Genomic DNA, 24,925 nt, shown 5'->3' on the forward strand with positions numbered 1-24,925 from the left:
AACTCACAAGACGCCGTTAGAAGCGTGAGTCGCCTCAGAGAGACAGGATGAGGCTCCAGGTGATCCAGGGGAGTTAAAATCACCTCCTAAAAACAAATACTCATCACTTTCACATTGGCTTATTACTTCGCCAAGTGTGTCTAAAAACAATAACTGGTCAGTCCCTTTGGTTGGGGCATAAACATTAATAGAAACCATTTTCACGTCTTCATACTGTGTTTTAACTTTTAAAGTCGTACTTCCACTACCACCTCCTCGTTCAATGAAACTGATTTAAAATTATTGGAAAACAAAATGCCAACTCCACCACTATTAAATAAGATATAAGACTTAAAAAGACATCTCCACTCCACTCTTTTTTCCAATCTCTTTCGTTATCAAGTGTGCTATGTGTTTCCTGTATGAATAAAATGTCAAGTATCTTATCTTTAAATAATTGTTAGAGAGATGCTCTTTTAAAACAGTCATGGTTTTAAAAGGGAAGGGCTGTATTGAAAGAAACACACTTATACAATAAAAAAGGGAAAATTGCTTAAAAACTTTCAAGCAATCTCAAATTTCGCTTTTACAATAATTTTTTTAAGGCGAAATATTTCCTGATCAGAAAAAAACACTGTCAGAAGATTCCCCAGTGTTCTTTTTCAAGCCAATATGTTTTACGGACTCAATAAAAGCAGTACTTTCCCACTTGTATTCTGTGCCCTTTTGTTTTGTCTAAGAATCTTTTAATGCTTTCAAAAGAATAATCAGTGGGCCTATCTTCTTGTTCTTGGGGTTGAGAATCATTCATCAATTCTGTATCAGACACCTCGGAAGAAGAGCTTATTATTCTTTTTACTTTGGAATTGTTCTTTTCGGCACCTAATTTCTTTCTTTTACATGACACTTTCAAGGAATCCTCTTCCATCCCCTCCTCCTCTTCTTCTTCCTTTAAATAATGTGGGCTAACATGTTGCCCAAGGTCAGACGTTTCCTGCACCTCCTGTGCCACCTCATATCCAACTAGAACTGCAAGCAGTTATGCAGGGGTCCAAGAAGTGTGCATTTCGCCGGCACAACGCGACAAGAAATGTGCGTTTCGCCGGCACAACGCGAAGCATGTGTTCAAAACGCTACCCTGAACCTGTGGATACAAAGGATTTGACTGTGGTAGGAGTAGCGAGAAGTCAGTGTAGCGTTTTCGCGGCGAAATTTTGTAGAAGATATACAATTTCCTCGTTTATTGCGCCCCCTAATGGCGAAATTTTCCGAAATTTTTATCGAACGACATTAAGGTTAGCACCAACATGTGTGTAAAATGTGGACTCGATCCGATGTCTAATTTTGGATTTCTTTGGATTTTCGATATTCCACGTCTAATTTAGCTAATAAACCAATATTCAAAACGCTACCGTTTCGTTATCGAAGGACGGATCAAAAAAGTAATGCAGGAATTCTTTTCGTGTAGGTCTGAAGATGCCGTGTGCAAAGTTTTGTGTCAATTGGTCAAGAATTGTGGGAGGAGTAGCGAAAATACAGTTTTGCGGTTTTCGCGATTTTGCGAAAAAAAAATTATAGACGCAAATGGGCGTGGCCTATGCCAAAAGATGCAGCAGACTCCAGTGAATAAGTGCGTACAAGTTTTTGAATGTGGGAGATTCGGTGCGGGAGTTATAGCCCCAAACGCGTCTGTCCTTGGTATAGCGCCACCTAGTGGCCGGCGTGTCTGGATTTGGTTATCTGAGTAGCGGTGCCGTACCTGGATCTAGTGATGCAATTGGCGCGTGTGCACCATTTACGGTTTGGGCTGTGGTACCACTTCTATGGCGGGAAGTATAAAAACTAGAACTGCAAGCAGTTATGCAGGGGTCCAAGAAGTGTGCATTTCGCCGGCACAACGCGACAAGAAATGTGCATTTCGCCGGCACAACGCGAAGCATGTGTTCAAAACGCTACCCTGAACCTGTGGATACAAAGGATTTGACTGTGGTAGGAGTAGCGAGAAGTCAGTGTAGCGTTTTCGCGGCGAAATTTTGTAGAAGATATACAATTTCCTCGTTTATTGCGCCCCCTAATGGCGAAATTTTCCGAAATTTTTATCGAACGACATTAAGGTTAGCACCAACATGTGTGTAAAATGTGGACTCGATCCAATGTCTAATTTTGGATTTCTTTGGATTTTTGATATTCCACGTCTAATTTAGCTAATAAACCAATATTCAAAACGCTACCGTTTCGTTATCGAAGGTCGGATCAAAAAAGTGTTTCATGCATTCTTTGCGTGTGCGTCTGAAGATGTCGTGTGCAAAGTTTGGTGTCGATTGGTTAAGAAATGTGGGAGGAGTAGGGAAAAAACAGTTTTGCGGTTTTCGTGATTTTGCGAAAAAAAATTATAGACGCAAATGGGCGTGGCCTATGCCAAAAGATGCAGCAGACTCCAGTGAATCTGTGCGTGTAAGGTTTTGAATGTGGGAGGTTCGGTGTGGGAGTTATAGCCCCAAACGCGTCTTTCCTTGGTATAGCGCCACCTAGTGGCCGGCGTGTCTGGATTTTGTCGTCTGCCTAGAACTCAGGGACCTGGATCTAGTCATGCAATTGGCGTGTCGGCACCATTTACGGTTTGGGCTGTGGACCCACTTCTAGGGGGGAAAAATAATAATAGGAAAAATCCTTACAAAAACAATAGGGATCCAACCTGTTGGCTTGGACCCCTAATAATAATAAACAAGAAGTGTGCATTTCGCCGGCACAACGCGACAAGAAATGTGCATTTCGCCGGCACAACGCGAAGCAAGTATTCAAAACGCTACCGTGAACAACATGTGGATATAAAGGTTTTGACTGTGGGAGCTTCGGTGTGGGAGTTATAGCCTAAAACGCGTTTTCAGAACATTCCATTGGCCAAATAGGAGATAGACAATGTCGTCGTTTTTTGGCGCCGCCCTGTGGCGAAATTTTCCAAAGACAATTTTCCTTTGCCAAATAACTCCCGCCCATATTAATAATTCTTGGCCATATTTTCTATATAGACTCGGGTTTGCCCCTTGATGGTTTCCCTTGAGTTTGAAGAACATTCCTTCGGCCAATTAGAAGATATACAATTTCCTCGTTTATTGCGCCCCCTAATGGCGAAATATTCCGAAATTTTTATCGAACGTCATTAAGGTTAGCACCAACATGTGTGTAAAATTTGAACTCGTTCCGATGTCTAATTTTGGATTTCTTTGGAATTTTGATTTTCCACGTCTAATTTAGCTCATAAACCAATATTCAAAACGCTACCGTTTCGTCGTCGAAGGTTGGATCAAAAAACTGTCTACCATTTCTTTGCGTGTGCGTCTGAAGATGCCGTGTGCAAAGTTTGGTGTCAATTGGTCGAGAAATGTGGGAGGAGTAGCGAAAAAACAGTTTTGCGGTTTTCGCGATTTTGCGAAAAAAAATTCTAGACGCAAATGGGCGTGGCCTAGACCAAAAGATGCAGCAGACTCCAGTGCATCTGTGTGTACAAGTTTTTGACTGTGGGATGTTCGGTGTGGGAGTTATAGCCCCAAACGCGTCTTTCCTTGGTATAGCGCCACCTAGTGGCCGGCGTGTCGAAAAATCCTTACAAAAACAATAGGGATCCAACCTGTTGGCTTGGACCCCTAACTAGAACTGCAAGCAGTTATGCAGGGGTCCAAGAAGTGTGCATTTCGCCGGCACAACGCGACAAGAAATGTGCGTTTCGCCGGCACAACGCGAAGCATGTGTTCAAAACGCTACCCTGAACCTGTGGATACAAAGGATTTGACTGTGGTAGGAGTAGCGAGAAGTCAGTGTAGCGTTTTCGCGGCGAAATTTTGTAGAAGATATACAATTTCCTCGTTTATTGCGCCCCCTAATGGCGAAATTTTCCGAAATTTTTATCGAACGACATTAAGGTTAGCACCAACATGTGTGTAAAATGTGGACTCGATCCGATGTCTAATTTTGGATTTCTTTGGATTTTCGATATTCCACGTCTAATTTAGCTAATAAACCAATATTCAAAACGCTACCGTTTCGTTATCGAAGGACGGATCAAAAAAGTAATGCAGGAATTCTTTTCGTGTAGGTCTGAAGATGCCGTGTGCAAAGTTTTGTGTCAATTGGTCAAGAATTGTGGGAAGAGTAGCGAAAATACAGTTTAGCGGTTTTCGCGATTATGCGAAAAAAAATTATAGACGCAAATGGGCGTGGCCTATGCCAAAAGATGCAGCAGACTCCAGTGAATAAGTGCGTACAAGTTTTTGAATGTGGGAGATTCGGTGCGGGAGTTATAGCCCCAAACGCGTCTGTCCTTGGTATAGCGCCACCTAGTGGCCGGCGTGTCTGGATTTGGTTATCTGAGTAGCGGTGCCGTACCTGGATCTAGTGATGCAATTGGCGCGTGTGCACCATTTACGGTTTGGGCTGTGGTACCACTTCTATGGCGGGAAGTATAAAAATAATAATAAAAAAAATCCTTACAAAAACAATAGGGATCCAACCTGTTGGCTTGGACCCCTAAAAAAATCCTTACAAAAACAATAGGGATCCAAGGATCCAACCTGTTGGCTTGGACCCCTAACTACACACCCCTTCTGCACGACAACGACGTCAGGCGTCTGTACAACCAATGGCCCAACAAAACCATCCACCACAGCCACCGGGGGAACAATCGTGGCGACTACCGGGGGGCACCACATAAGAGGGGGCCATTGCGGCCGCCAGGGGCACCGCGGAAATCGGGGGGACCACAGCCGCAAGAGCCGCCAGTGGCACCGAAGCAACCGGGAGTACCGCGACTGCGGCAGGCACTGGGAGCACCGTGACAGCGGCCCGCGACGGGGGCACCGCGCCGGTGCAGAGGAAGCCCCAGCGTCTTCGGTTGCTAAGCAACGTCAATGTCTTTGGCAGACTATTTCTCTGCTGATCAACACTAAGAATGCTGCTAACGAATAAATTGTAAAAAGAAACACCATGTGAAGTTATTTTTTCGTTTTGGCAAGTAGCCGTGTAATAAGCGGGATAATGTATAGAACGTCGCCTGTCATTATCGAAAATAAGCCCCTTCAGGGCGTAGCAAGACACCTCCGCTGCACGTCGGTCGCCTGTTCGCCCTGTCGGGGCTTATTTTCCCAATAATGACCGGCGTTCTATGCATTATATATATTTATATATATTATATATATTTAGCAGGGTATGCCTAAGTAACAAATGTCGGGTTGAAATCGGGCTCCGGCTCATAATTACAGGGCACAACGAGTAAACCCCCTCGTCAAGTGACAGTCACTTGTTGCATGGTCTGTGTGGGAGGCGGAGCCCTGGCGTTACACGTGTTTATTATTTTTTGAAGCGCAATCCTTTACATCCTTTTTATTTAGTGTTTCAATTTTATTTATTGTTTTTGGTGGTGTTTGGTTTTTATTCAAGAGCATTTTTTTTTTATAGTAGAGTATTCTGGATATTTTAAATGTCTTCCAGACGTCCAGTTCCAGTGTTCTTTAAAAATAAAAGTTTATTGATCTTCGAAAGGGTGTACTTATTATATTAGTTGAAAAACGGCAATATTATCGCTTATCTCTGGGGCAATTAATCGCCCAGAAAAAATTGTTATCGTGCCAGGCCTAGCCACCGCGTCAGCAGTAGCAGCAGCGGTAGCCACCGAAGGGACCCCGTCAGCGCAGACGCCAGGGGAACCCCCGCACAACCGCTCAATGATGCACAAAAAAAGGCAAAATGCCCCTCCTGTCCGCACTTGAAACACTTCAAATTGTCCGAAGTATGAAAGACTGTATTCAGAATTTCGTACCTTGAATTTCAAGACTAGATTTAGATCGGCTTCAATATTCTTTAAGACCACAAAAACATATTGTGGGCCAGCCGCGTCCACCCGGGCACCCCAGCGACGGCAGCAGTGCTTGGCCGGACCAGACTGGTCCTGGCAATCAGCCTCCGTGGACAGCTGCAGGCTGGGTTGGTCGGAAATTTCCGGCTCTGCCCGTTCCGCCACGTAGAGGACCACATCGAGGGTCGGGGGCAGGATGAGGCGGACGTGCTGCCCCAGCCGCGGCGGGGAAAGTCCCTGAAGGAATGCATGAAGGGCCAGCTCATCCCTAGCCGCACCAGGGAAGTCGCTGCGTAGGTGTGTGTGTGCAAGCGTTCCCCCTCCCGGCGGCGGCAGCTGGTTACCAGCTCCCGGCTGTGGTTCACGACTACGGACTGCCTTTATTAACGAACACCAAACATAACAGAAACACACAACACACACAACACTCTCACTAATGGTCGCGATCACACAACAATCAAACTACACACAATTAACACACAACCAATAAAGACCCTAAACCCGTTATCCCCACTTATCCAAACAACTACCAAAAGGACGACAAAGCCCCTTTGGTCAACATGCAACCTGGATACCCAGAATCCCCTGTACTACCCCGTAGGAGTCGCCACGATATCTTCTGTAGGTAAAACATGCTTTACACTGGGGGATTTTCCCCCAAGTCCAGACTCCAGGTGTCCGTACCGGCCCAGTTCTCTCCCCAACGCCTCGTTGCTTACGTACGGAGGAACATGCGAAATTATCACCCTTCTTGCTGGGCTTGCAAGCGGCAGAACTTGAGTAAATAAATCACAAATTACTACTCCGCTCTCCACGACACTATTAACCTTATCCACACTATCTAGAAAATTGACCACTGCACTATTCATTCGCGAGGCAAACTTAACTGAGTTACACCCCACTTTCTCCCCAATCGCCAAGCAGCACTCCTCTACGGACACCTGAGCAGCGGGGGAGAGCTTTACGCCATGCTGCCGTGAAAGCTTCTCCCCAACCGCCTCCGAACTCGTACCTGCGGGCATTATGCCCTGCCAGGCCGGTAACGACGTTAACGTTAACAAAGTTACACGAAAAATCCAAACAAGTTTGACAAACATAAATTAACCGACCAAACTAGAGAGGTCATTAATAAACAAAACAAACATACAAAAACAAACAAATAGACAATAATAAAGTTAGAAAAAGAGAGAGAGAGAGAGAGAGTGAGGCAGAGGGGGGAGAAATTTAAGAAGAGGGGGGAGAGAGGGAGAGGGGAAAGTGAGAAATAGGATGGGAGAGAGAGGGAGAAAGGGGGGCGAGAGAGAGAGAAGGGGGTGAGAGAGAAAGAGAGATATAAAGAGAGAGAGGGGGGAGCGAAAGAGAGAGAGAGGGAGACAGAGAGAGAATCTCATACATATCAAAGATGATGAACTGAGAGATAAACAGCAGCAAATATAAAGTGAGAGACTAAGGAAGAAGAGCAGATGGAGACATTTTTACATACAAAGCAGAGGCCCTACACCAGAATATGAAATAAAGAGAGGAGAGAAGTATAACTCAGCTCTCTCTCTCTCTCTTCATAACTCATAGCCACCAAACTTCCAATTGCACAACCAAACTCTGTGTGTGCTGCTGCCTCACATTCTCTGGTTCCCATTCCAGCGAGCCTCCTCTATCCTGTTATTATGCACCCCTTGATTTCTGCTTCCTGGGGCCTCCCGGCGGTTAGTGTTGCCTGAAATGGTCCTAGTTTGTGGGGCTGCGAGCCCATAACCATCTGGCCGTCTGGCGTCAAGCTCGCCACAAGGAAACCACAGCCCTGCTGGGCTGGTTGTTGAGCAGCGACCACAGAATACCAGGGAGGGGCCCAGTGGCTGTAGCGGGGGCCTCTAGCGGGGCCCGCTGGCTCTAGAGAGGGCATCTAGCGGGGCCCGGTGGCTCACTCTAGAGAGGGCCGCAAGCGGGGTCCACCTTATGTATTATTTCTGCTTCTGTTGGACACTTTGTGAAATCTATCCAATGCACTAAGAACCTTTTTTGACGTGTGAGTAAGCAACCAAACCAACAAACTACTGGACTCACTACAGCCTTCAGCTTTAGACTGGAACGTGTTTACTGTACCAATCCAATGAGCAACGAGGAAGCAACAACCCTGAATATGTTAACCTGACAGTCACTGCGAAAAATACAAAGTGAACTATATAGTTGAAAAGATTTCAAATGCTTCATCATTATGTCGAGTGAAAGATGTCTGGATGTGAGCAAATGTATCATTGTGCATACATTAACTATTATGCCTGTGTGTGTGTATGCTGGTGTGTTTGTACCTATTTCGGCGGCTGCCACTGAGATGTTGTGCCAGGCCTGTGCCTCTCTGTCCAGAGGTCTGGTGGTGGTAATCATGCCGTCCTCGGAGTTGACACTGAAAAACTGTTCCACGTCTGTATAGCGAGGAATCATGTACCTAGGAGGGAAACATGGAGGTTCAGAACCAGCAGCATGTCTAGGAAAGCTAGTTCCTTCTGAGCTCCCCTTATAGCTCTTGATGAGAACGATGTTCACCAGTGAGTGTTACCTGACAGGGTTGTTAGCTACGTCCGTGTCCTTGGCATGCACCCTCCCCACCTGGGTCCCCGCCGGTGCGTTCTCCTCCACCTCAAAGTTATAGCTGGGGGCTACAAATACTGGGGGCTCATCGGCATCCTCCACCATGATCTACAGAGGGAGAGAGAATACAGAGAGATGGTCAAATAGTTGGAGAGAGAGAGAGAGAGAGAGAGAGAGAGAGAGAGAGAGAGAGAGAGAGAGAGAGAGAGAGAATACAGAGACAGAGAATACAGAGACAGAGAATACAGAGAGACAGAGAGAATACAGAGAGGTGGAGGTGGCAGAACAGGGAAGACACAGGGAGTGGAGGATGAAAGATATACAGAGAGAGAGAGAATACAGAGAGGTGGAGGAACAGGGCAGACACAGGGAGTGGAGGATGAGGTGAGATAAAGGGAAACACAGAGCATGTGCAGAAGGAGGGGGGCAGAGATGGAGGAAGAGGAGAAGTAGGAAGACAGGAAAGCTGTGTTATTGTAGCTCCTCTGCTTTTAAGGCACTCAAAGGCACAAAGATGCATAAAAAAACACACAAATAAAAAACGCGCACACAGAGGCACAAACCACAGGCATGCACATGAACACACACTCTCACACACACACACTGACGCACACACACAACCATACAGGCATACACATTACCTTGACTGTGGCCTCATCCCTATAGGGGCCCCAAGCGGTGAATCGAGGGTCAACATGAGGGTTGGACCCCTCTATCCTCAACATGTAGGTCCGCTTGGTCTCATAGTCCACCATCTGGTGGAAGAGAGAGAGAGAGAGAGAGAGAGAGAGAGAGAGAGAGAGAGAGAGAGAGAGAGAGAGAGAGAGAGAGAGAGAGAGAGATTAATTCATTCATTGTTTTTATTGTTTTTTATCCAATATACACAGACAGAGCAATATGAAAATGAAATTCCAAACGGAGATTCACATTATGCTGCGTCTTGACTTTGCGAATGGTTTGGACGATGAAATAATATGTTTTCTTTATTTTGATATGGACTGTGGTTCAGTTTGAACAGAAATGCTGTGGGCATTGCAGTTCATTGGTCGCTGGCTAGGGGGAGCTCTTCCTGCATGTAAAAAGCAGCAATTCAAACTGTTTATAGTCTATACTAACCACTGCAGCTAAAAATAGAACCATGATCCATACATGCTAGATACTAATCAGTGGTTCAGGGATATGACATAGGTATTATCTCTTGGGACCATGGCATTTATTTGAGCACATTTTGTATGTTCCTATTTTTGCATATTATATTGATATCAGCCATGAAAGATACAAATATCTTTGTATCCTAGATTCTCAGTACTGAGTGACACCCAGCCAAACTCAGGTTCCCCTCTGGGATTAATCAGATACTAATCAAATAACACAAGGTATTACTTATCCTATACTACTACAGCTTATTAATTTTATCCTATCTATAGCTACCCCTTTATTATTTTTCAATCTTTCCCAGGTTTAAAAGGAAGTTGAAACCCATGTAGTCTGGCTCATCTTCCCCAGGGCCGATATAAGATGATAGGTAAGCTGTTTAAAAGCTGCAGGATTTGGGACACAGAATTAAATGAATTATATGTTGTGTGGAACTTCAAAGAGTGAATACACACCGAGCTGGGTCAAGGGACCTTCTAGAGTCTCGGTGGTCTTCAAAATGGTTGGCTTATGTAGTCATGCGTGGCATGTGGAGCCAGTGTGTTTTCTTCTCACAGCCATAATGGCTTCCCTCTTTCATTGTGGGAGTCAGATGTCACGATAGAGGCATGAAATGTGCAGCAACAGTTCCAATACAAATGTTTCCTGTTTCCCATTTCTGATATCTCTCTCTCTCTCTCTCTCTCTCTCTCTCTCTCTCTCTCTCTCTCTCTCTCTCTCTCTCTCTCTCTCTCTCTCTCTCTCTCTCTCTCTCTCTCCCTCCTCCCACCTCTATCTCTGTTTCTCTCTCTCCTCCCCCCTCTCTCTTTCTCTGTCTATCCCTGTCCATCTCTCTCCTCAGCCCCCCTCTATTCCTTCATCAGTCTCTCTCCAACCTGTTCCTCCACCCCTATAGTTCTACGTCTCACATTTCAAACCCTACAATCCAACCGCTCCCCCCTCCCTCTATTTCCAATCTATCCCCCTTCTCCATCTCCTTGTAATCAGAAGCAGATAATGGTATTCACTATGCCGTCCTCTTCCACTACAACAACCCCACTCCCATCTCACACAGACACACACATACGCACGCACAAACACACTCAGACATCCACACACACCTACACACGCAAACACACACACAGCAGCAGCACTTGAAATACAGCTTAAAATTCTGTAGACTGCTATCGTCAGATTAAAGTTGAAAGAGAATAGATGATTAAAGCGCATCCCAGTGCTGTGTGTGTGTGTGTGTGTGTGTGTGTGTGTGTGTGTGTGTGTGTGTGTGTGTGTGTGTGTGTGTGTGTGTGCATGTGCCTGTGTATTTGTGTTTGTATGTGTGGGTGAGTGAGTGTGTGTGTCACTGTGTGAGTTTGTGTGGTGGTTGGTTGTGCATGCGTGTGCATGTGTACGTATAGGCTGTAATTTTGCAGGGTGTGCCTTGAGGGGCCAAAGCTATTGATTTCCCATGAGAAGCATCGACACATGATTATCAAGCATGCACACACGCACGCATACAGAACTCACACACACACACACACACACACACACACACACATACACAAACACACACACACAGACACACACACACACACACACAGACACACACAGGTACTTCTTAGTGCTTATCAAGGAGATATTTTCACATAAGAGGAGCGAAAAGTGAATCTATTCTTACACTCCAACTCACACACACATAAAACACACACACATACACACACATATATATACATAAACACAAGCAGGGATGTATGCACAAGCATAAACACTCTCCGGCGTGGGTGTGTCTTTGTGTTGCTATTTGCTAATGCTTTCATATTGGCCCATGACCTTATTGCATTAACAGTAAGATGTCCTCATCTCCCTTTCTGGGCTTTGAAACAAGAGCTGCTCTCTCCGTCACTAACCTACGCGTAAACACAACACATATAGAGCACGCACACACAAGCATACACTCATCAACACACAATGGCCCAGTTGAGTCTAGTCAGTTGGTCTCATTAGTTTGATAGTCTGCCCTGTTTCAGTCATCAACGCACTCAGCAAGCAGTTTACAACAACTTTCCACTATGGGCTAACACTGAAAGAAACTCCTCGTGTCACACAATTAGTGGCAGGAAGCGAAGTCTCAGTAAACGCTGACACACTTTTTAGAGATGAAGACAAATTCCAGGCACAGGAGGCAGAGAGATGATCCTAAAACTGTTGAATTATGCTTGAGTGTTTGCATTGTGTGTGTGTGTGTGTGTGTGTGTGTGTGTGTGTGTGTGTGTGTGTGTGTGTGTGTCTGTGTGTGTGTGCGTGCATGCGTGCGTGCGTGTGTGTGTGTGCGCGCGCGCGTGTGTGTGTGTGTGTGTGTGTGTGTGTGTGTCTGTGTGTGTGTGTATATGTGTGTGTAAGCTCTAGGTTGTTCCTTAGTTATTGCTTCCCCTCTGTTTTCTTCAACGTATCTGATCTCCTCCGTCCCCGTCCCCCCATCTGTTATCAGGTCCCCACCTTCTTCAGCTTGATGACGGCCTCCCTGGTCTGGGAGTCGGTGGTGAGTTCGAACACCCCCAGGCCGTCGCCTTCCGTCAGCCGGTAACTGACCAGCCCGTTCTCCCCCTGGTCGGGGTCCTTGGCCTTCACGCGGCCCACCTCCTCCCCCGACACCTTGTCCTCCAACACCGACATTGTATACACACCTGCAGACATAGACAGGACTCATTACATCCAGTGGTAATTCCAGATCGACACAAACACAGACACAAACTACTACTCACACACACACACACACACACACACACACACACACACACACACACACACACACACACACACACACACACACACACACACACACACACACACACACATTCACACATACACATCCACAAACACACAGACAAAAACCAACACACACAAACATATACACATAAGAACACACACATACACATGAACACATACACATGAACACATACACAAACACACACACACACACACACAAGGACACATACTGCGATACTGGGATTGACAACAAGCATGAAAAGAGTGGGAATGGGAAACATTTAGACTGCAGTTCAGGTGAGAAGAGGAGAAGAAAAATGTAGGTGACCCCCCTTTTACAACAGTAAATGAATGGAGTGTAATCCGCTATGGAAGGACGATTTAGACAGATGCTGTGCATAGCTCAAATTTTATTTAGTCAAATCCGTTTTTGAGCTGGTGGTTATTAATTTCATTTTGGCTGTTGTAACCTATACAGGTGTCAGCCTCATTATGGAGGACGAGGCCGGTGTTAACTCTGGAGGCTGGGTCACTTTCACCCTCAGGGATTAACTCAAATCCATCTGTCCAATCTCGCCCAAAGGATATTAATATAATCGTTTGTGTAAGTGTATTTGTACGTGTGTGTGTGTGTGTGTGTGTTTATGATTATGTGTGTGTGTGTGTGTGTGTGTGTGTGTGTGTGTGTGTGTGTGTGTGTGTGTGTGTGTGTGTGTGTGATTGTGTGTGTGTGTGTGTGTGTGTGTGTGCATGCAATATGTGTATTTGTGTGTTTGTGTGATGTGTACCTGGTGTGTCTATGGGTATAGACACCAGTCTTGCAGAATCTGAGCACCATATGTCTCCTCTCCCCTCATCTCTGAACCTCCTCCTCCAGTACCCAGGGAGTGAGTGAGTGGGAGTAAGGGGAGTTAGTGATTGAGGGAGTGAGAGAGTGGGAGTGAGGAAGTGTGAGTGAGTTAGGGAATGAGTGAGTGAGTGTGTGTGTGGGTGAGGGAGTGTGTGAGTGTGGGAGGGTTTGAGTGAGTGAGGGAGTGTGTGAGTGAGATAGGGAATGAGGGAGTGAGTTAGTGAGAGAGTTAGGGAGTGAGGGGGTGAGTGAGGCAGTGAGTTAGGGAATGAGGGAGTAAGGGAGTTTGTGAGTGAGGAAGTGTGAGTGCGTTAGGGAATGAGGGAGTGAGTGAGTGAGTGAGTGAGGGAGTGTGTGAGTGAGGGAGGGTGTGAATGAGTGAGGCAGTGTGTCAATGAGATAGGGAATGAGGGAGTGAGTGAGTGAGAGAGTGAGTGAGTTAGGGAGTGTGATAGTGAGAGAGTAAGCAAGGGAGTGAGTGAGTGAGTCTTACCTATTTCTTATGTGATCATCATTGTGATCACATAAGACAAAATATGGGTTGTTCTTATATCAAGTTGGTCTCTTTTTTATTCCCATATCTGTGTCATTCCTCATCTCTCTCTCCCTCTTTTCGCTCCAAGTTTTTCTCGTCCTGAATAAATAAACAATCACTGTCCTCATTCCTACCATCTGGGAGATTCTCTTTCAGGTGTGAAACAGTATGTATGTAATATGTGTGTGTTTTTACATGTTTGTGTGTGTTTGTATGCAAGCGTGTGTGTGTGTGTGTGTGTGTGTGTGTGTGTGTGTGTGTGTGTGTGTGTGCGTGAATGTGTAATTTGAGCACATTATACAACTTTTTGTTCCATCATGAGTCCATATTGCGATCAATCTCGCAATGTAGAAACACAGACGAGCCACTAATGGGATTTATGCGTAATGAGATGCAATGCAGATGGTCACTCATATCTAACGACTGGATTAAATCTATAGTATGCACTTCCTCAACCACAAACATGTGACATAGGAGAATAAAACAAATAACATTCAATCTCCTTCCTCCCATTCTGCTCCTTATACGGTTACTGCACAGACTTCCTTTCTCTTCTCCCTCCCCCTGTCCTCTCCTGCTCTGTCTTTTTCTTTTGTTTCCCCTCTCCTCTAGTTGTTTTCTAGCTGAGAGCTGAAACAAGGGAGGCGGGAGATGGGCAGAGGTGGCAAGAGAGTATGGATGAAATAAGGGTGAGCAAGATAGGGAGATAGTGATAGGGACAAAGCAGGCTAGACATTTGCTGTAATGAGAGCGAGCAGAAGAGTGAGAGAACAGAAAGGAAGAAAGATAGAGGAAGGAGACGAACTGCCTGGGGGACAGCATGAATGGACAAAGAAAAACAGAGACACTGCTAGAACGAGAAAGAGAGATTTCCATTTTTAATCTTTTTCCACAGTGACAGGACTAAATTCACAGGCAGTTACAAAAATCTATTTTTCTATCCATCCATCTGTCCATCCATGATCCATCAATACCCCTCTCTCTTTCTATCTCTTCCTATATATATATATATATATACACAAAGCAAATGTCCTAGGTCAACTTGGGTTGTCTCTTTCTTCATCCTATTGGTTGTTTATCATATTTAGGTTTTTTTCTCTATCTGTCTCTCTCTCTCTTTCCTCTCTTCAGTTCTTGTGAGCATCTTATGACAGATATGCAGGATTCACCTCAACTGAAGATCATGGTGACCTTGTGTTTCTGGAGTCGTATGCATGAGTACAAGAGACATTGGTACCGACAGAGGGTCCAGAGGGGCCATTTTCAGAGTGCACTATTACCCACTTGTTTGATTTCTGAAGTGCCATGTGCCTCTTGTTAGCAGCTCATTACGCACACAGCAGGAAAGATCAGTGTTGCAAACGGTGTCTGACTCTGAGATCTGTGAAACACTGTCTCTGTGCAGGTGTTTCTGTGACTGAAGAATGTTTCAGCGCATCTCTCCACGATCAATTCAAATCATTCATCACCAGATGATCAAAATCAGACATTGCTCGTATCGGCAAATCAAGCAAATGTTACAGGATTGTGTATCAGATATGAATCTTAATAAGCAGGCTCAATAACAAGGACAGCAACGATGAGGAATTAGCCCCTATTTCCTCAGGCCTTGGAAATACCACACCTACTGCGGTTGTCTTTAATGCTCTACACCTCAAATAACCCTGAAACATTCATGTGTAGGCAAACATGTGCACACACACACACACAGACGCACACAATGCACAAACACATACACACACACATATTTATATATACTAGAGTTCAGTGGCGGCTGGTGAATTTTATTATAGGGGGGGGCAGAAAGTTTGTAAACCAAACCCCTGTAGGGGGTCTGGGGCCCTCCTCTCCCCGAAGATTCTTTTGTGTTTTTCATATAAAAACGAAGCATTCTGGTGCATTCTGACAAAATAATAAAGACAAAATAGAACATTTCCTTAGAAAGACGAATGGAGCCGGGGAACTACGTTTTTACTTAATTTATTTGCCTTGTAGAATTCAGCAAGATTAAAAGTGCAAATACATCAATAATAATTGGGAATTACCAGTATACACAAGTTAACATTCTCTCTCTGTCTCTATCGGTATGTGTGTTTGTGAGAGAGTGAGAGTGAGAGAATGTGATTCTAAAAGGGGTGAGTGTGTTACGGACAATCTATTTCGTTGGTAACTTCACTCATAAATCTATCTACAGTTAAGTATGCATTTAGACAAATACGATAAATTATCAATGTAAAATGTGCAACCTTTTATGTGTGGTTGTTCAAGACACACTGAAGGCATGATGCCACCATAGGTTTGCAGAGAACTATATACAATATGCACACTGAAGGCATGGTGCCACCATAGGTTTGCAGAGAACTACATACAATATACACACTGAAGGCATGATGCCACCATAGGTTCGTAGAGAACTACATACAATATGCACACTGAAGGCATGATGCCACCATAGGTTTGCAGAGAACTATATACAATATACACACTGAAGGCATGATGCCACCATAGGTTTGCAGAGAACTATATACAATATACACACTGAAGGCATGATGCCACCATAGGTTTGCAGAGAACTATATACAATATATTTCATTTCCAATTTTTCTGAATTGGATCGTCGACTAAAGGGAACTTCTTTGAGAGACGAAACGGAATTGCGCACATTTGCAGCCATGTTGAAATCAGCAAGTGACTTGATCGAAGATATCCCTTCTCGCTCTTTGCTCAGTTACGTATGACGCAAGCCCGTTAGGGCGAGTACCAAATCCCCATTGAAAATGCATTGAAGGCTCAATTTCCGGAAAAAAAAGTTTTAACATTAGAGTCAACGGAGAAGGCTTGGGCGATTTTCCACGTCGATGAATTCGCCCATAGAGGCGGGACCATTTGAAACGCGACTTGAATCTGACGATTCTGATTGGACAATGACAGATAATAGGTCTAGAACACTGAAAACTACTTTTGCTGTGGTAGAAAAAAAAAAAAAAATCCTCTTTCTCCCAGTTGGTAGTGCGTCGCCCAAATCGCCCCTATACACCATCCGCCCCTGCTAGAGTTTCCGCGTGCGCGTTATTCACACTCAACCTCTAGTTGTAATTAAACCCATAGCAATAATGTTGCAACCCCAGTCGAAAATGGGACAAATTTCTGAGAGCATAATATAATAACGTTTGCCTATAATGTTACAACAAATAACATTTTGGTTAACCTATTACGTAATGAAGCAAGGATAATAATTTCCTCCTTACGTTATGAGGCAAGCATCATAATTTTCTACTTATAAGCCGTTTTCACACATTGGTTACCTGCATAGCTGTTGCATCTCACTTTATGCAATGTCCAACTGTTTACACTCATTACTGCACTGAACTGCACTGTCTAGCACTGCACTTTTTAAACGGCTAACTTTTTGGTATTTAAATTCTTCTTTTGCACTTCTGGTTGGATGTCAACTGCATTTCATTAGTTTTGTATCTATACTCTGCTAGTGACAATAAAGTTGAATCAAATCAAAAATCAAATTTGTAATTCAGGAGATTCGACCCTGAGGGTGATTCACACTTGATGCTTTATATGCGGAGATCAATGTTGTTTAGATATCAGTAGAATCAATGGGGGGTTTAGGGGGGCGGGATATTACGTAGGGTCTAAGTTCACAAGAGTCGGGATAAGTGTTGCCGCTGTCACTGTAGTTTGTTTTGATTTGACCATAGACAAAAAGGAGGCAGAACTCATCGCGATTATCTTAAATGTTGCTAAAATAATGCATCATATATTCCGTTGCATCCACAAAATCAGAATCATCGATCGATGAAATATTTGAGCATGAGTTAGAGACAAATAGAAAAAACAACGAAGAAGAAAGGCGTTACTGGAGAAAGAGAGCGTATTTTTTTCCACATAGGCTATTACTAACACTTGGTCAAATGTAGTTGATTTCTTTGTTTAACAGAGAAAACAAGGAGTGGAATGATGGGACCCTATAATGTTCAGCTGACTGTCGTCAGCTGCTGTTGTCAATAATAATAATAAAAAACATTTTCTATACACATGCAGCTTTGAACTAATTTATTGTTATTTATTATATGATGTGTCATTTTAGAATTATGATAAGACCTATCTTTTAGCGTTCACCACAAATGACTCTTAAAAGCAGTGCCAACATTTAAATATTTTTTAACCATTCAGCAACCAAAAGGCAACAGGCTGATATCATTTAGGGGGCCACTCAATGACATGCAGAAGCATCATCAACACGCCCACTGAAGTGGTTTGAGAAATACAGACTTTCCACTCCTCATTCACATAAGGAAATTTACATTTTCTACGGAGAAAATACTACCTCAGGGCTAGTATTATTCAGGGTACAAATGCCAGGATATGTTGTTCACACATACGGCCCATCAGGAGAAAAGCAGGAAATATCAGGACTTACACGTGTGTCTGAAAGCAGCTAGCATTTGATTACTGTGGGGGGACGTGCAACGTCTGGCCTGCAGGGGGAGTATGGGCAGATTGGGAGCGCACCGGATTGGCTGGGGGGATTGGACCTGAGTGCGAGCAGGTGTGAGCACTCAGGCCAGTCAGGGAGTGTTTGTACTTATGTGCCTGCTTTGTGTTGTAGTGAGGAGAAAGGTATCCGGGAGAAAACGGACCAGAGAGATCCAGAACGGACCCAAGAGATCCTCTGAGAGAACCATGTTTATAGTTTAAGTGATTTTGTTTGGCTTTAAAAGACATTAAAACAATCTCCCGCTGAGGGTTGACAACTCTGCCTGCTCGCACGCATTTGGAACCTGCTACAATTACATTATAAAATTAGTCAATTTATGGGTAACAGGGGTAATTATTCAATGGAAAGTGTAGTATACTACGCATGCAAATCAATTATTCAATAGCTTTTACTGTTATTCAGGGGTGAAAAGTGCATTGACATTTAAAAATACATGGCAACTACTAGGGCTGCAACAACAAATCGATGAAAATCGATTACTATAAGCATTGGCAACGAATTTGGTCATCGATTCGTTGAGTCGCACGGTTAATACGTCACTCGTAAGCGCGGCACTGTTTACAGCCAGCCGCCGACAGGTTGGTTCATGGTTCATGAACGCCCACAGCGAGCCTTAGTGAGAGCGACCACAGCTTGAATTTTGTTCATATCTTAACGCTGGATTGTAGGCTTATATAAAAGTGTATACCTTCACTGTCTTTGGGTTAAAAAAACTCCTCCAACCCAGTATCCATCTAGTCCAACCAAAAACCCTGTCAGCTGCTGCTGCTGCAGATGGTGTGCAGACGGGCTCGGAGTCCGCACCGCGTGCATCAACAGTCATTCAAAGCAGCGGCAGTAATCAGTAATCACACAGCCGGACGTCGTAGAATGTCCCGTCAGTTAAAAATAGTAATCCAGTTTTTAAATCCATGTTCAAATCGGCAGGATATAGAACTAGTTAGCTTAAAAAAAGTAGCAAACAGTGTCAAATGTGATGTGTTCAGGTCGGCTCAATAATATGATTGATGTGTTCAAATGCAACACAAAAAATAAGAAATTTTATGTTTTGGCGAAAACTTGTTTCCCCAGCAATATAAAATAGATAGTAAAGATAGAATTATGACCTGTTTAACCTCCTATCTTGAGCTATGATCATGATTTAAATTATTTTTAACTGTTAGTATTTCCCGGTTAATGATCTTATCGGTTAACCATGGACTTCCCTTATGTACTGTATATATATATAAATGTATATCAAAAATTGCATGTTTTTTTTTGTGTTATCCCAGTTATGTTTTTTTATTTTTTTATAATTTAATATAACTTTTAATAGTTCCGGGATGTTGGAGCAATAACCTGATGTTTCTCAGTCTGCACTAGGGATGAGTCGGTCGCGACCGATTCGTTCACAACGTAGGAATCCCGAACGTGAACGACGAGAACTGGTTCCCCAAAACAAGAAGAACTGGTTCTTTGATTCTTTTTTTTTAACATAAAACAATAATACGGTCACGTAAATAAAATATACAAACGAACAGAGCTTCGTCTCCCCGCGACCTTATATCGATTGAGTCTACAACGTTCTCAAAGATTCAGCCAATGAGAGGTAGCCATGGTGTTGCCATGGCACCTGGGTAAACAAATGACAAGGTGGTACCGTCGAATTTGCGCGCTTTCTCTGTCTGACGTATCTTGGGTCATACCATTCGACGTGGGGCCACTCATATATCCCCCTACATTTCCGAAAATAGACTTGACCTCCGTCTGTTTATTGGATAAACACATTTTCCAATCCTAGGAGTCTTAGCTCCATTCTACGTCAATTCAAGAACAAACAAAGAAATTAAACTGCAGTTCGTATTTTTTATTTATGACCATGAAAGTTCTGTAATGCCTGAATTATGAAGAATTAAATGTAAACTAAAATAAAATTATAAATATAAAACCATGAATGACATATAGAGAGTAAGCAAGTGGTATAAATATTGGTGGGACATCTGGTTATACTATATAGTATATCTTGTCAATTTTCACGGGGGGTAGAGCCTAGAAGTCGCTTAAATTATTCTCAGGGCCATTTCGCGGGGGGGGGCAGACACCTGTGAGATTCCCTGTCAAATGACGTAACGAACAAATCAAATGAACGAATCGTATAGTGAACTGAACTGAAAGAACTAGTTCCCGGAAAATAATCATTTTGCCCATCCCTAGTCTGCACTGTGAATTTGAAGTAATGTTCAGTTTTTGAATAAAGATGCGGCAATTACAAATGTTTCTTTTTTTTATCAGATTCATCGAAAAAATAACCAATTATGAAAATAATCGTTAGTCGCAGCCCTAATTCTCTCTCACACACACTACTATATTATGTTGCATAAACAACTAATCTCTCTCGCATACACTACTATACTCTCTCACACACACAACTATTCTCTCTCACATCGACTATACTCTCTCACATACACTACTATTCTCTCTCACATACACTACTATACTCTCTCACATTCATGGCTATACACTCTCATCAATACATGTAAAAGGAGTATAATAGTGTGTGCATGAGAATAGTGGTGTATATGTGAGATTATAATAGTGTGTGTAAGACCAAGTAAGGATTTTGTCACAGGCGACCGCTCATATGTTCGTGTGTTTATGCGTACATATATGCGTTTGCGCGTCCTGTGTATGTGTGAGCTGCAGGCTGCTTGGCACATGCGCACTGACCAACTTGAGTAATTTGTGTGACAGGCCTGCTATTGTATAGTAGTAAGATATTACCCACAAATGCACACCTAGGTAAAAACCTAGGGGTATTGCAGTAGACCAGGGAAATAAAGAAAAATAAATCATTGATATTTAAATAGATTGTATCAATTATTTAATCCCCTTCTGTGACAAATTTCCCTGGAATTGCATGCCATCTGTGTGTTGGATATCCCCCACACACAATCACACATATACACACACACTCACACTCACACACACACACACACACACACACACACACACACACACACACACACACACACACACACACACACTCACACACACAGAGCACACAGTCTGTAAGACTGCTAGACTGGCTGAAAGGACTCAGAGAGCAGGCTGTTAGGGACACCTGGACACCTGGAACACCTCCAAGGGGCTCAGTCTTAGCACTGCCCAACGGCACAGAGAGACAGACTGAGAGAGACAGGAGGACAGACTGACAGAGGCAGGAGGACGGTCTGACCCCGACACAAAGAGAGACAGAGAGACAGAGACAGGAGGACAGACTGACCCAGACAGACAGAGAGAAATACTGACAGAGACAGGAGGACAGACTGACCCAGACAGAGAGAGAGACAGAGAGACAGAGAAAGAAGGATAGACTTAGCCCACCACACAGAGAGACAGAAAGACAGAAAGAGACGGATGGATGGATAGACAGAGAGATGGACTGCAAGACTGACTGCAAGTCGGACACAGACAGGAAAGACTGACTGAAAAAGAGGCAGGCAGGCAGTTGGACAGACAGACAGACAGACAGACAGACAGACAGACAGACAGACAGACACAGAGGCAGCCAGACATCTGGACATACAGACAGACAGAGGGACGGACATGCAGGACAAATGGACGGATGGGAGGAAAGACAGACGGGAGCTTTAAGGTGGATGAACAGAAGGACTCACTCTGAGGGAACTTGGGGGGGTTGTCGTTGACGTCTGTGAGGGTGATCTTGACCTCGGTGGTCCCGGAGAGACCCCCCATGTGGCCTCCCATGTCCTTGGCCTGGATGACCACGTCGTACTCTTGCCTGGCTTCCCGATCCATGTTGGGCAGCGCCGTGCGGATGATGCCTGCGTCACAGCGGAGAGTAAATGCATGCAAGGTGACAGTGAGCTCGTCAGGCGTGGTCAGGGTGAGGCGTCTTGCTCAGGGACACCTCGACACTCACTCAGCTAGGGGGAGCTTGGGCAGACCCACACAGCTGTACTGGTCCCAGTGGACTCAGTAGGTCACTTTGTGCCATGCTTGGGCAGACCACACATAGCTGTACTGGTCCCATGCAGTGAACTCAGTAGATCACCGTGTGCCGTGCTGGAGTCCGACCCACACAGCTGAACTGGTCCCATGCAGTGAATCCAGTGGGAGTCTCCCAACGAGTGTATGTGTTCAAACTCTGGTAAACATGTGTGAAGACTTAATTTTCTTTATTCTGTTCAAAAAGCTCTCTCTCTCTCTGTCTCTGTCTCTGTCTCTCTCTCTCTCTGTATCTCTGGCCGTTTCTCAATTCCTAGCACGCGTACTACAGACTCGATGACTTGCAAGTACGTACTTGGCAAGTCCGTACTTCAAGCACAGACTTGCGAGCACGCGAGTACGTACCTGCAATTGGAACAGCAGCGGACTCGATGACGTCAACACCTCTGCTCGTCCGTTAACTGTGCTACGGCCTCATTTAGGCATATACTACTGAACAATATAAAAAAATGATATAAAACAAAATCCCAGCCTCTTTCATTTTCAAATAGTATGTAAATATTCTGAATGAATAAAAATTGAAAAGATATGCGTGTCATGTGTATAAGCTATACACACACGACTTTATATATATATATATTTATATATTATCTTATATTATTATTATATTATATATTATATAAATATATATATAAGTTAAGAGTAACTTAAGCTACAGTTGTGCGTCTTCTCCATATTGTCCGCCATCGTACTGCTGCGAGTGCGAAATGCATCCTGGGATTTATAGCGATTGCAAGTACACACGAGCCACCTCCGATGCATGCTCGGTGAAACCATAGACATCATATAGGTAGACGCTTCGTCCTTGGACGGCATAAATCGTCGGCGCCATCTTGTTACGGGAGTTATTTCGTCTTCGGAGTGAAGATGCCTACTTCATGCGCCGCTTGGGGGTGCACCACCGTCAGGACGATTCAAACAAGATCGCAAGGAATTACCTTTCACAAGTAAGACTAAACAATTGTTTCTATTTGTAATTGTAAAATTCAGTCATGTCACGTAGATCATGTGTTATGTTGAGAGCTAAGAGCTGTTGAGACAGCTAAGTTGCCACCAGAATACTAGACTATAGCTAGTCTAACGTGAAATGGACATGGTGAGCAAAGCCTTATTCTATCGTTCGTCAACAGGAGATAATATTGTCAAGAAATATAGGATATACAGTATATATATATATAATCTACCACTACTTGCTTGTGAGTAATTACAATGTATGTATAATGTAATTATATAGCATTTATTGTCGCGACGGAAAGCTGCGTTTCGGCTGAGCGACTGGCCTTAATTTCTCTCTGTGATGTATTTAAAAAAGAGACTAGATTAAAACAAAAAAAGGCTCAAAACATGCCACTGTATATGTAATGGTTCTACAATATATGAAGGTGTCACGTAATGAATGAAACTACGGAAAAAATGTCACGATACTCTACATGCACCTGTGAGATGCACCTGCAGTCAGTCGCCGGCCGAAATTGACGTTTTAAACGTTATTTCTATTTAAATGTTTTTTTTTTTTAAAGATACATCTGTATCATGAATCTGACTGACTGGCTAGCTAACCTTTCTCGCAATTTTAAGGTTTCCCAAAGAGAAGCAGTTGAGGAGACAGTGGGAAGTGGCCGTGAAAAGGGAAGAAGGTGGTCAGGTCAGCAGAGCGGTTCATTCGCCAGCCTGCATCAGGGCAAGCTGTCAGTGTGTCTGTGGTCAAGCAGTTTGTCTGGGCTGACATCTGGACAGATGATGTGTTTCTCCTCAAGGAGCACATTCAGGACACACAATTTGGCATTGAAAACCACCACTTTGCACTGTTGTCCTTGGTTGTGTCTGTATTTCACAAGATCAGGCTGCACCACATTGCAAAACTGAGCACGCTGCAATTACAGACTGGCAACAGTCGAAAAAAGCTCAGCAAGACAATACTTTTTAAAGGGTTCTAGCCTAGATTCAATTATTATATTATATCATATATTGTGTGAAATTATATATTGTGTCAATTGCACTGCATAGATGTGAAAATGTTATGAGCATGATTGTATATTATGTCAAATTGTACAAATGTATATATATATATTAGAGCTGTCAAGCGATTAAAATATTTAATCGTGATTAATCGCATTAATGTCATAGTTAACTCTAATTAATCGCGATTAATCGCAAATTATTTTTCTATGCTAAATATCCCTTGATTTTTTTGTCCCATAATTCTTCTCATTTTAATTCTCTTATCAACATGGTGAAGTGCAGCGGCTTGCCTTGTGCAAATGATTTTTTATTGATAACAACATTGGCATATACACTGATCAAAACAGGACGATACAAAAAAAGAGCCTATAGTGCAATTAAACGACTGCTTTGAACAAATGTCATTTGAACATAGCAGTCAGGCTACTGCTTCTTTGTTTTGAGCCAAAGAAAAAAAAAAAAAAATCTTTTTTTTTTTATTTTTTATAAAGTAATTGCGTTAATCGCGCGATAATTTTTTTAACGCCGTTAAATTTGGTTTGCGTTAACGCCGTTAATAACGCGTTTAACTGACAGCTCTAATATATATATATATATATATATATATAATATGAATATATACCTATACTTAAAATATATTATATTGTTTCACATATTATATATATATCATATATATGTTATTCCATTGCACATTATACTGAGTCATTATATTATATTGTATTATATATATGCTATGTTATTTAT

At 43.4% G+C, this 24,925-nt stretch overlaps 1 protein-coding gene across 3 annotated transcripts in view; it reads right to left on the minus strand.

Annotated features, from left to right (window-relative positions):
• Positions 1 to 24,925, minus strand: part of cdh11 (cadherin 11, type 2, OB-cadherin (osteoblast)) — a 148,398-nt gene that overhangs the window by 32,606 nt on the left and 90,867 nt on the right. For all 3 annotated transcript variants that reach the window (XM_030379208.1, XM_030379206.1, XM_030379207.1), the window contains exons 6-10: positions 21,868 to 22,035; positions 12,044 to 12,231; positions 9,055 to 9,168; positions 8,382 to 8,521; positions 8,134 to 8,270 (exon numbers count right to left, since the gene is read on the minus strand). In XM_030379208.1, the coding sequence (XP_030235068.1) occupies positions 8,134 to 8,270; positions 8,382 to 8,521; positions 9,055 to 9,168; positions 12,044 to 12,231; positions 21,868 to 22,035 (747 nt within the window). The remainder of the gene's footprint in view (positions 1 to 8,133; positions 8,271 to 8,381; positions 8,522 to 9,054; positions 9,169 to 12,043; positions 12,232 to 21,867; positions 22,036 to 24,925) is intronic.

Source organism: Gadus morhua, chromosome 15 (genome assembly GCF_902167405.1).
Source record: "Gadus morhua chromosome 15, gadMor3.0, whole genome shotgun sequence".
NCBI lineage: Eukaryota > Metazoa > Chordata > Actinopteri > Gadiformes > Gadidae > Gadus > Gadus morhua.